The sequence below is a fragment of the Zootoca vivipara genome, chromosome 1 (genome assembly GCF_963506605.1).
Source record: "Zootoca vivipara chromosome 1, rZooViv1.1, whole genome shotgun sequence".
Taxonomy (NCBI): Eukaryota; Metazoa; Chordata; class Lepidosauria; order Squamata; family Lacertidae; genus Zootoca; species Zootoca vivipara.
The window spans coordinates 2673411-2686238 of NC_083276.1; the positions used below are offsets into that span (position 1 = coordinate 2673411).

General features: G+C 49.8%; 1 protein-coding gene across 1 annotated transcript; it reads right to left on the reverse strand.

Moving 5' to 3' along the window:
- Positions 1 to 625: 625 nt before the first annotated feature.
- LOC118097477 (hemojuvelin-like) lies at positions 626 to 10712 on the reverse strand. The gene is made up of 4 exons (XM_035140354.2): positions 10098 to 10712; positions 8763 to 8929; positions 4744 to 5246; positions 626 to 1836 (listed from the first exon to the last, which is right to left on the reverse strand). Exons 2-4 carry the CDS (start codon positions 8854 to 8856, stop codon positions 1219 to 1221), a joined length of 1215 nt encoding a protein of 404 aa, XP_034996245.2. The 5' UTR covers positions 8857 to 8929; positions 10098 to 10712; the 3' UTR covers positions 626 to 1218.
- Between the last annotated feature and the right edge of the window lie 2116 nt (positions 10713 to 12828).

Below are 12828 nucleotides of genomic sequence, written 5' to 3' on the forward strand. Positions count from 1 at the left end.
GCAGCTGCCCTACTCTAGAAGCAGAGCTGGTGGGCAGAGGCGGAGCACAGCCCGGCGGAGCGCGAGTTCGGCATTCCCGCCGCACCGCGCTGCGCCCTCCCTCCAGCTCCCCGTCGCGCCCTCTGGCAAGGCCAAGCGCGGCGGGGAACCAGAGAGTGCGGCGCGGCGGGCAGGAACGCTGAACTCGCGCTCCGCTGGGCTGGGCTCCGCCTCCGCCCACCAGCCCTGCTGCTAGGGAGGGGCACAGCCCGGCGGAGCGCGAGTTCGCCGTTCCCGCCCGCCGCGCTGCGCCCTCCCTCCAGCTCCCCGTCGCGCCCTCTGGCAAGGCCAAGCGCGGCGGGGAACCAGAGAGCGCGGCGCGGCGGGCGGGAACGCTGAACTCGCGCTCCGCTGGGCTGGGCTCCGCCTCCGCCCACCAGCCCTGCTTCTAGGGAGGGGCACAGCCCGGCGGAGCGCGAGTTCGCTGTTCCCGCCCACTTTGTGGCCCCTCCCCTTCCGTGCCTTGGCCCCTCCCCTTGCCCCCCCCCTAGTTTTGATCCTGGGTACGCCCATGCTTTGGATCACCAGTTTTCAGAAGGAATTAAATAACCCATAATATTTGGGGGGGGCGGGGGAGTGTTTCTAAGGAATGGCAACTTACAGTGTTTGGTAGATTGCCATGGTTGCTAAGGTTACCTGAGGATGCCCAGCACCTGTTGCTCTGTTTCTCCCAACCCATCCTCTCCCTGAAAAAAAGTTACATGCTCTGAGAGTCCAACTTTCATTGTTTCAGCCCATTTCCTGAAACTTATCAGTTGCTACTCCACGCTTGTTTGTCTTCAGCCTTGGTGTCTTCTGCGTTTCAACCAGTGATGTGCCCACATTTTGTTTCCAGGGGAGCAGGGCTCATTATTTCCATTTTTACCAGGATGCATGGGAACCGAAGTTTCCCATGCATCCTGTGCCAATTTTTTAAATTCTGGGATCCATGGGAAAGTACAATTCCCATGAATCCCAGTGGCAACAGATGCTCCAGAGGATGCCAAGAAGCACCCAAGCCTTAAGGAGGTGGCCTACATGACACCAAGAGGGTAGCAAACACTAGCAGGAGAGCTTTTCCAGGGGCACCAATATTCCAACATGAGCTGGGGGAGCCCATCCCTCAATTCTTTTAAGGCCCTGGCTTTACGAGAAGCCAGCCACATCTGCCGATCCCTTGCCATTACAGAATAGAAATAGTCACCAATAAAAGTGCGTGTGACAGGCTAAAATGACTGACATGAAAACGAGGAGAGGCGAGCTGCAGGGGTGCACGGCCCTGTCTGTATGGAAGATGTGGAGTTTATTGATGTCCGGGTGGTACGCTTTGCCGTCTTCCAGCGCCCCGTGGGCAGCCAGAATGAAGCTGGCATCACCCGAAGTCGCCACGTCAAAGACACAAGCCTGGAAGTAGACATCCTCAATGGGCAGCTTCTCCTTGCACAGCAGACGGGCCTTCTCGAGGGCACCGCTGCCGTCGCCCTTGCTTCGAGAGATGCGCTGGCTGGGCGGGCAACCTCCCACGCAGAGCTGCAAATCTTGCTCGTCCGTGAAGGAGAGAGCCACCTCCTCGGCCGCCCGGATGGAGAAGGAGAGCTGCCTGCCCGCCTGGCGCACGGCAATTGTGGTGCCAACGTGCGCTGCTCGGATCTCCACATGCCGCCCTGGCATGCGCTCATAGATGATCAGGCTGCTCCCCCCAGGCCTCGCTCCGCCATTCACTGAGCCATCCACGAAAGACGCTGGCAGGTTGTCTATTTCCGCTTGGTAGACCTTCTCGTCGATGCACTCCTTCATGTTCTTGAAAATGATGGTGAGCTGAAAAGAAGAGAGATATTAAAAGCTTAAAGTGCAGCAAAAGAGAAAACCCAGACATCTGAGGACCCTCGAGACCTGCCAGGGGTTGTTGTGGCTACTCTTGAGTAACGACCCTCAACATCTGCTTGTCTTCCAGATGTTTTTATTGGTGCATATTATTTACAGTGTAAAGCGTCCAAAAACACGTCTGCCTCAGTCTGAGTCAGAATCTCGCAATGCTGGCTTTCTGTTTCGAGCCCAACATAACAGCCTGGGAACTGTGAAGCGCCTCCCCTTTCTCTGACGGGGAGCCGTTTGCCTCAATTCCAGCATGGGGGGGGGGGGATGGCCTTCCGACCGACTGACGGTGGGCCCCTTCTTCCCCTTCCCTTTCTCCCTCCCCTTGGAGCAAGGGCTGTCTGATGCTGCCAGAGCCTTAGCTCTCCCTTTCTGTTTCCTGGCTCTTGTAATATGATCCTGTGCTTGACTTACTGCTTGGGGAGGAACTTGACCCCCCTGATGAGGGGGGGGGGTTGTTCCCTATAAGCCTTCCCCCTTAAAAGACCTGTTTACTCTGAGGAAGGAAGCAGGACTGCTGTCCACTGGAAGGTACTGGAGAAGCAAAAGCAGGCAGAGATTGGCTTCTGGGTGCAAACCCATCCTTGCCTCACAATTGCTCACCACTTTTCCAGATCCCTCTGTTACCAGAATTAGCCCAGATAGTGCCTTCCCTTCTTCAGATTTACTGGCTTGTCTTCAGAGTTTTAACCAGATCTGTGCCCAAATTCTGTTCTGGGGGAAGCAGGGCTTGTAATCAACATCGTCACAGGGACCCATGGGAGTTTCAGTTTCCAATGGCTCCCGTGCCAACTGTTTGACCTGCGAAGCATGGGAAATCACGCTTCCCGTGTGCTCCTGAAGTGGGAAAGTTGCTGTCCTCCAGTTGTTGCTGGACCACAACTACCAACATCCCTGAGCATAGGCTATGCTGGCTGTTGGGGTGTTTGGGAGATGGTGTTCAGCAACAGCTGTAGGGCCGTTGGTTAGCCACTCCTGCTATAGGTGATTTCCAATCAGATTCAAGCCTGTGAATTAAGGTGGAAGTATGTGGGGCTACCTTTGAAGGTGACTCAGAAACTACAACTAATCCAGAATGTGGCAGCTAGACTGGTGACTGGGAGCAGCCGCTGGGACCACATAACACCGGTCTTGAAAGACCTACATTGGTTTCCAGCACGTTTCCGAGCACAATTCAAAGTGTTGGTGCTGACTTTTAAAGCCCTAAACTGCCTCAGCCCAGTATACCTGAAGGAGCGTCTCCACCTCCGTCACTTAATCTAGACACCGAGGTTCAGCTCTGAGGACCTTCTGGAGGTTCCCTCACTGGGAGATGTGAGGTTACAGGGAACCAGACAGAAGGCTTTCTCAGCAGTGATGCCTACCTTGTAGAATGCTTTCCCAACAGATGACAACAACAACAACAACAACAACAATAATAATAATTTATTTATTTATTTATACCCGGCCCATCTACACAACTTTCTGAAGACATCTGAGGGCAGGCCTGTATTTGGAAGTTTTTATTGTCCTGTGTTATTATATTATATTATATTATATTATATTATATTATATTATATTATATTAGCTGTACCCGGCCACGCGTTGCTGTGGCTGAGTCTGTGACATTGAAAGGAAGGGAAAGTGAAAGCGGAAGTTTCCCCCGACTGTCACCATGTTTCCCCGAGCCTCGAGCAGTACCGGTACTCCCCATCCACCCCCTCCCTGTCCTCCTCCTACCTCATCGAGGAGGTCTCCTATCCCTGCCTCTCCCCTGCGCCGTTCCTGTGCCATTGGAGGTGGTAGATTGGGGGCCCGGCCAGCCTCTGATGCCATCGGCAGAGTTGGCGGAGGTGGCTATGGGGTCCGGCTGGGGGGCCGGCCTGCCTCTCGTGCCATAAGTGGGTCCAGCAGAGGCGGCGGCTGTGGGGCCTGGCCTGGCTCTGGAGGTGGCGGGGTCGGCACCAGTGGCAGCTGTGGGGCCCAGCCTGGCTCTGGAGGCAGCTACAGGACCTGGTGGTTGTGGGACTCGGCCTGAGTCTTGAGCCGGTAGCAGCGTCGAGGGCAGAGGCCTGGGCCTCGTGAGGAGGAGGAGGAGGGGTGGGTGGTGGTGAGGGAGGAGGAGGAGGAGGAGGGGGGGTGGGGTGTCTGTAAAAGGATATGGCGTCTGTTACTTTGACATCCACTGGAGGGTGCTATATTTTTTTTACAGAAAAATTTTACCTGTCTCAGGTATGACATATATATACTCTGAGTTTATGCATACACTCGCATATTCGCATGTAACGTTGTCTCCAAATTTTAACACAATCGGTCCAGCGGTTTCGGAGAAAAGTTGGGACACACAAACATGCCCTTTTTACATTTTTATATACTTGCGTGTAAGACTACTTTTTAACCCAGGAAAATCTTCTCAAAAGTCGGGGGTCGTCTTATACACCGGGTTGTATTTCTTACACGGCGAGTATATCCCAAACTCTATATTTTAACTGGAAAAGTTGGGGGTCGTCTTATACGCCCAGTCATCTTACACACCGGAATATACGGTATATTATTATATTATATTATATTATTATATTATATTATATTATATTATATTATATTCTCCGCCCATCTGGCCGGGCTCCCCAGCCACTTTGGGCGGCTTCCAACAGGAGATTAAAAACACAATAAAACATCAAACGGGGGGGGGGGACTTCCCTATACAGGGCTGCCTTCAGATTCTGTTGGAAGCCACCCAGATATTTATGATTATTAGGGACCCAACATGATGCCCTCCAGAGATATTGTGGGACTACAGTACCCTCTTGAACCGCCAGCACAAGCCAATCCAAAAGCTGGTGAGCAGCTTTCCGAAGGATCCGTTGTTACCTTGCTGATGGCGGTAGCGTTTGACCCTTTAACGACGGGAGAGCTGGTGGCCTGCACAAACAGGTAGTTGTTGTCCAGGAGTGGCCAGGAACCCTCCACCTGGCAGGTGTGGAACTGGTCCCTGAAGGTGCGCACATGAGGGTCCCCGAAGGCAACGCAGTGCTGGTACGTGGGGGCCTGCCCGTGTTTGCGGGCAAAGCTCTTCTCGTAGTCACAGATGTCCAGGGATGCGAAGCCCTGGGGGTCGAGCGGCGGCTGGGGCAGCTGGGGCAGGGACGTGGGCCCCTCCCTGGAGCAATTGTTCTGGATCATGAGGTCTTCGATGCCATATACAGCAGAATGGTACGCCAGGTTCCCGCGGCAGGTGCGGGCCGTCCGGCGCGTGCAGCTGGAGTAGGAGCGCAAAGCATCGCAGCGAGCGGCCGTCGCAACCAAGTCGTCCAGGTTCTCTGTGGCGGCCCAATACTGGGCATTGCAGCGCGAGATCTTGCAGTGGGAGTCAGCTGCACAATTGGGGGGGCGGAGAAGAAGACAGAAGAGTTTGGATTTGATATCCCGCTTTATCACTACCCGAAGGAGTCTCAAAGCGGCTAACATTCTCCTTTCCCTTCCTCTCCCACAACAAACACTCTGTGAGGTGAGTGGGGCTGAGAGACTTCAGAGAAGTGTGACTAGCCCAAGGTCACCCAGCAGCTGTATGTGGAGGAGCAGGGAAGCGAACCCGGTTCACCAGATTACGAGTCCACCACTCTTAACCACTACCCCACACCATACCTGCCAAGTCCTGGACTGCAGAATCCGGGACTGGCAGCCGCAGTCTATGGGCAACAAAAATGGCCGGCGCCGACACCGGAAGTCGTGTCTACACACTTCTGGACATGCGTAGACACGGTTTTCAGCGCCGGCCATTTTCGGTGCCCATAGATGAGCAAAGCAGGGGAAAAATGGCCGCCGGCAGGAGCGGAATAAGGGAGAATAACGGGAGATGAAGTGATACGGGGGGCCGCCGGGAAAAGGTATGAAAAAACAGGGGGTTTCCCGGGGAAAACGGGGTACTTGGCAGCTATGCCCCACACTGGCTCTCTGGCTCACAGGAGAGAAGAAAATCAGTGCCACACCACAACCTTCTTCACTCTACCAGCCAAAATTCGCCTCCCCAATTTCACTGGGAAATGAAATGAAATGAAATCAAAAGGATGTTTAAAATAAAGTTTGTATTAAAAAAAAAACCAGAAGCTTTTCTCTTGGGATTTATAGGGACAGAACTACTTAAACTGTCTAGCTACTACAGCGACAAGAATGTTACTTGTCCAAGAATGAAAAGAAGCAGAAGTCCCAGCAAAGGAAGAGTAGATTCAAAAACTTATGGAATATGCAGGAATGGCAAAACTTACCGGAAGAATAAGAAATCAAGATAACAAACTCTTTTTTATATATAAAAGAATGGAAATGGTTTACTTGATATTTACAGATAAATTGTAAATGGATAAAACCATTGGCAGGGTTATTGTAATAACCTGAAGTTTCAAAGGAGTACGTATTTAAAGAAGAGGAATAAGTGTGCGAATTAAGTTTATTTTGATATGCAGAAGATATTAAAAAATAAATTTTAGGGAACCGCAGAAAGAGGGGGAAATCAAATTTTGAAATGTCAAAATGATTGTAAGATCAGTGAAATGTATAAATCTGAAAAGTGTAAATAAATAAATAAACAAAACAATCTCCTCCCTAAGGTTAGTCTCTACCTCTTCAGGCACAGAATTGTATTCTACATCTATGAAACACAAAATGACATCTGAAGTCAGCCCTTTTTTAATATCTGATATTAATATTATTGTATTTTAATATTTTGCTGGAAGGCGCCCAGAATGGCTGGGGAAACCCAGTCAGATGCGTGGGGCATAAATAATAATTAATTAATTAATTAATTTCATAGAATCATTTATTTATTTCATAGAATCCAACCCCCTGCCAAGCAGGAAACATAGAATCATAGGGTTGGAAGAGACCACAAGGGCCATCCAGTCCAACCCCCTGCCGAGCAGGAAACACCATCAAAGCATTCTTGACAATATGACATCCCTTTATACGTATATTTGAACATGGCTATCATATCACCCCTTAACCTCTTCTCCAGGCTAAACATACCCAGCTCCCTAAGCCGTTCCTCATAAGGCATCGTTTCCAGGCCTTTGACCATTTTGGTTGCCCTCTTCTGGACATGTTCCAGCTTGTCAGTATCCTTCTTGAACTGTGGTGCCCAGAACTGGACACAGTACTCCAGGTGAGGTCTGACCAGAGCAGAATACAGTGGTACTATTACTTCCCTTGATCTAGATGCTATACTCCTATTGATGCAGCCCAGAATTGCATTGGCTTTTTTAGCTGCTGCATCACACTGCTGACTCATGTCAAGTCTGTGGTCTACCAAGACTCCTAGATCCTTTTCACATGTACTGCTCTCAAGCCAGGTGTCTCCCATCCTGTATTTGTGCCTTTCATTATTTTTTTGCCCAAGTGTAGTACTTTACATTTCTCCTTGTTAAAATTCATCTTGTTTGCTTTGGCTCAGTTGTCTAATCTGTTAAGGTCATTTTGAAGTGTGATCCTGTCCTCTGGGGTATTAGCCACTGCTCCCAATTTGGTGTCGTCTGCAAACTTGCTCAGGATGCCCTCAAGCCCATCATCCAAGTCATTGATAAAGATGTTGAATAAGACTGGGCCCAAGACAGAACCCTGTGGCACCCTACTAGTCACTACTCTCCAGGATGAGGAGAGTATTTTTTTTATTTATTATTAACGTTCTTAAGCATTGAAATACAGCAGTGGTTCGGCCTGAGGTTGGGTGGGTGATCTCTGGGCACGCAGAGAGTAATATTCTTTTACCATTAAGCATCACCAAACTTCTGGGGTTGAAAAGCGGGGAACGAGACAAATGTTGAGGCAACGCTGGCATTTGCAGTGGCTGCGCATTCAAGACAGCATTTCTACGCACACTTACTAGGGGGCCACTCAGAAGACTTTGAGTCCAAGTAGACCTGCTTACAACTGTAATGCATATGACTGAGGATTTTGAAGTTCTGATGAAGAGCCATCTTCCATACTCTGCTGCTACAAAGAGGCCCTCCCTTACCGACGATTGAAGAGTGGCAGACAAAAATTATAGACTATGCGGAATTAGCGAGACTGACTAGCAGGATCCGGAAGCAAGGTTCCAAAGAGACTGGAGTAAATTTGTGGACTATATGGAAAAGAACTGTAGAAGTTTAAAGACACTTGCAGGACTGAAATAAATCCTACAAATTGACTTTAAATGGGAAGTATAAAGGAACTGCGAGATAAGAACTGAATAGAAAACCAAATGAGGGGAGGGAGGGAGGGAAGTCAAGCTCGGCAGAGCATTGAGAAGGAGAGATTTGGAAAGAATTGTTAAAAAGAATGATGTATGTGTTGTATTTTTTTTAAAGTTTGTTTGTTTTGTTTATTGTTTTATATGTGCTTTAATTGGAAAATCTAATAAAATGCTTTTAAAAAAAAGAGGCCCTCCCAAGCCAAGCCCTGTCCTCCCTCCTTTCCTTTCCTTTCCTTTCCCCTTTCCTTTCCTTTCCCCTTTCCTTTCCTTTCCCCTTCCCTTCCCTTCCTTTCCTTTCCTTTCCTTTCCTTTCCTTTCCTTTCCTTTCCTTTCCTTTCCTTTCCTTTCCTTTCCTTCCTCCCTCCCTTTCCTTCCTTCCTTCCTTCCTTTCCATGCCCACCAAAGCTGCCACATGACCTGGAAGCTATACGCCGGCTCCCTCGGCCAATAATGCGAGATGAGCGCGCAACCCCAGAGTTGGTCACGACTGGACCTAATGGTCAGGGGTCCCTTTACCTTTACCTTTTACCCCTTTCCCCTTCCCTTCCCTTCCCTTCCTTTCCTTTCCTCCCTCCCTCCCTCCCTCCCTTTCCTTCCTTCCTTTCTTTCCATGCCCACCAAAGCTGCAACTTTCTCTGACGAATGACCCAAACACCAAGCCCCTTACCGTGTCTGCAGAACAGGAGGAGGATGAACACTTTAATGAAGGCCCCAGCATTTGCTGGGGACGGAGGCCTCAGGCAGCAGGCAGGTCCCCCCATCCTGATCTATTCAGAGATGACAAACGATGGTCACCCAAAGCTCTCCTCACCGTTCTCCTCCCCTGCTGGTTCACTGGAAGGAAAGAACAGTAGTCAAGTCAAGATCTACAGCCCATAAATTGGCAAGGTCCCATCCTGTGTGTCCTCTGTGCTCCTGCAGGCATGGTCCAGATCCCACGTATTCTTTTCCCTTTAAACCATAACTCAAAAAACCAATAATACAACCACAAAAACCACAATCATACAACCATCAGACTTAACATGGACACTGGTACCAGAGCCTGCAATAAACCCAGATGCCAACTTTGCTGCCACATACACCCGGACAACACCATTACTGGCCCCAACAACATCCAACATACCATCTCAGGACTATTTAATTCCTCATCTTCTAACATTGTGTATGCCATCAAATGCCAACAGTGCCCTTCAGCTCTCTATATTGGACAAACAGGCCAAACCCTACGCCAAAGGATAAATGGACATAAATCTGACATCAGGAACCACAAGACAGAGAAACCAGTAGGAGAACACTTCAATCTCCCAGGACATTCTATACAAGATCTCAAAGTAGCTGTCTTACTACAAAAGAATTTCAGAAATAGACTGGAAAGAGAAGTTGCTGAATTACAACTTATCACCAAGCTCAAAACCATGGAGGGACCTGGTTTGAACAGAGACATAGGATTCTTATCTCATTATACATGATAAAGCGATCTTCAGCCATCTCCACCCTTGCTTTTTCATGCAAAACCATTTGCACTCGTTTTCAGTCATCAACAGCTATCAGTCAGTCAATCACCCACTTCCACCACCCTTCTGAGTGATACCCCCTCCCCACCCCACCCCCTCCCCACCCCTTCTCCACATAAGCGCCTGGGGACTCCTATTTCAGTGTACCTGAAGAAGTGTGCATGCACACGAAAGCTCATACCAAAATAAAAACTTAGTTGGTCTTTAAGGTGCTACTGAAGGAATTTTTTAAATCAAAAAACCAAGTCATGGTGAACGTTGCTTCCCCCCCAAGTTTTGTGACAATAGTTTCTGACGTCTGGAAACTAAGAGCTCCGATCCCCTAAGAACGTACAGGAAGAGCCTGCTGGATTGGGCCAACGGTCCATCACACAGCATCCTGTTCTCACATACCCAGCTACCTGGGAGTAGGTTCACTGGGGCTTCCTTCAAATTTGGACGATGCTGTTAATCTCATCCAATCAGGCCTCTGTGAAGACAATGCTTACCTGGAAAGTATCTTTGCTGGGCTGTTTCCCAGAAAAGCACTGGAAAAAAATTGAGACCTTTGCTTCACAGGAGAGCACAAGACCCCCTTCAGTTCACTGGAGGTTTTCACCTGTCAGGGATTCTGAACCTGCAATTCCTGCATTGCAGGGGGTTGGACCAGATGTCCCTTGGGGTCCCCTTGCAGCTCTACGATTCATAATCCTATGGGCCCTCTCTGGTGACCCAAGGCAGGCACAGTCCCAAATCTTCTGAAGTGGGGGGGTTCCCTTTGGAAGACGTCTCCACCATCAGCCCCTGTCACACCTCTAACACCCATTGGAGAAGACAGCGGACCAGCCAGATGATCGGTGTCCCAGTTCAGGCTGGCAAACTCCCATCGCCGCTGCAATAACACCTCTCCCCTCCATTTTTCCAGCGCGTCCATCTCATTGCAGACACTCCCTGCTCCGTCCTGCTTTGGCTTCCTTGCCCCAGGGTGGCCCAACCATCATCAAGGAAGATCTTCCCCTTCTTGGCTTTTGCCTCCCAGGAAGACCGTTCCCTCTCTTCTCAGGCTCCGTCGCCGACTTTGTGCTAAGCTGCGTATGTCCCCATCCTGCCGGGACATGCATATCGGCGTGACCTTTTGCAAAAGTCAGTAAACAACGGCACAAACTTTGTCCCTGCTTCTGGACCTGCAGCGGGAGCTAATGATCAACCACTCGATTCCCCCCCCCAAGGCACCCCCTGCACCACTCGGCCTGGGAGCCAAAGACAGCCGATGGTGAGATAAAGGCTTTGGCCGGCTTTGGCCGCTTCCGGATCGAGGTAGCTTGACCACAGTCGCCCATGCATTCATAAGGTTGGATTACTGCAATGTGCTCTGCGTGGGGCAACCCTGGAGGCTGGTCTGGAGGCTGCAGCCAGGGGGCACTGTGTGGCAGGGAGGTTGCTTGTGGGCGCAAACTACTGCCAGCAGAAAACAGCTTGCTTTCAGGATTCGCACAGGCTACCCAGCAGTAACACTCTTACTGCCATGCCATGCCATAATATAATTTTGATTTTCACTGGGAGCATGGTTGGAGGGAAGCGTTAAATAATACTCCCTTCCCCCAGCAACACGCCCTGAATGCAATTTCCCTTGCTTCTTCAATGGTGGGGGAATGGATGCAAATGTGAAGCTAAGTGGGCATAGCCAGGGGGGGGGGCATCTGCCCCCTCCAAATCGAGAAAGTAAGCAAACATACTGAACTAGAAGCAGACTTGGAAAGAAGATTTGGGCCATTTCTCTGAGCACTCGGGGTCAAAAGAAAGCAACTGTTGTTGAGATGTTTCATTCTGAATCTGCTGGACAGAGCCGGACGGAGGGCCGTCCTCCCCCTCCTGAAAAAATAACTCCTGTCTATGTGCATGGAGGGGTTGAAATGACAAGGATGATTCCTAGAGAGGCATGGCAGGGAATAAAGAAGGATGCGGCTGGCATCACAGGCATGGTGTCTCTGTGGGCACCACCACCCACCTTCTCGGGCACCCATGTGGTCCTCTCCCCAGTGGAAAAAGATTGCACCGTGTGCTTGTGTGTGCTTGCTTGCGGTTTTTCTCTTTTCTGCCAGTCTGTCCACAGGCCTATAGAGACATAAATCTTCTTCTTTGGCGATCACTCGTAGCCGGGTAAGATTGTCTTCCATAAAACACGGTTTTAACAATGAGTCTGAAAGTGACTGTGGAGGCCAATTCTGGATCCACACGTCCTTCCACAGTGGAGACATTGGTTTCCGGGCGGGAGTTGATCACGGTGTGGATTTGCCAAGCGTGCCTTCCTCTTAGCACGTTACTTCCTTGCGTCCTGAGTTCGAGTGTCTTCAAAGCCCATGACACCTTTGGTAAAGGCTGTTCTCCAACTGAAGCGATCGCAGGCCAGTGTTTCCCAGTTGTCGGTGTTTACACTACATTTTTTTAGATTTGCCTTGAGAGAGTCTTTAAACCTCTTTTGTTGACCACCAGCATCACGCTTTCCATTTTTAAGTTCGGAATAGAGTAGTTGCTTTGGAAGATGATCATCAGGCATCCGCACAACATGACCAGTCCAACAAAGGTGATGTTGAAGAATCAGATGTAAGTAGAGCCCTCTGGATCTGGCCAAAGGGGGCCCATCTTGTCCAGCAACCTGTTCTCACAGTGGCTAACCAGATGCCCGTTATCGTATACCTGCAAGCAGGATTCAAGCACAAGAGAAACTCACCGCATCTCTGGCTTCCAGCAACTGGCATTCAGAAGCCTTGCTGCCTCCAGCGGAAGAGGCAGAGCATGGCCATCCTGGCTAGTAACCACCAGTTGCCCTCTCCTTCTCCATGAATCTGCCTAATCCTCTTTTCAAGCCATCCAGGTTAGTGGCCATCACTGCCTCCTGCGGAAGGGAGTTCCGCAGTTTGATCATATACTGTGCAAAGAAGGTACTTTTTAATCTATCTTGAATCTCCCAACGTTCAGCTACATTGGATGTTTACGAGCTCTTGAGGGAGGGAGAAAAACTTATTCTCTCTCACTTTCTCCACGCCACACATAATTTTATAAATTGCTTTCATGCTTGCATTTTTAAAGAAATCAGAAATATTGGTAACCCTCCTGGGAAATCTAATCAGCCAGAATATCGAAACAACGTGCCACCTACAGCTGGGGGAAATGGGCAGCTCTTCCACTGAGGTTTTTTTAATAAAAAAGTCAGATTTTCTGATTTCTGAAATAAAGTTG

Bases quoted from the DNA above. Each gene is read 5' to 3' on its own strand.
- LOC118097477 (XM_035140354.2), bottom strand. From the start codon at position 8,856: ATGGGGGGACCTGCCTGCTGCCTGAGGCCTCCGTCCCCAGCAAATGCT. The intron at 5,247-8,762 runs GTAAGGGGCTTG...CCAATTGTGCAG, and splicing joins CCTCCTGTTCTGCAGACACG to CTGACTCCCACTGCAAGATC. The intron at 1,837-4,743 runs GTAACAACGGAT...TCTTCTTTTCAG, and splicing joins ACGCTACCGCCATCAGCAAG to CTCACCATCATTTTCAAGAA.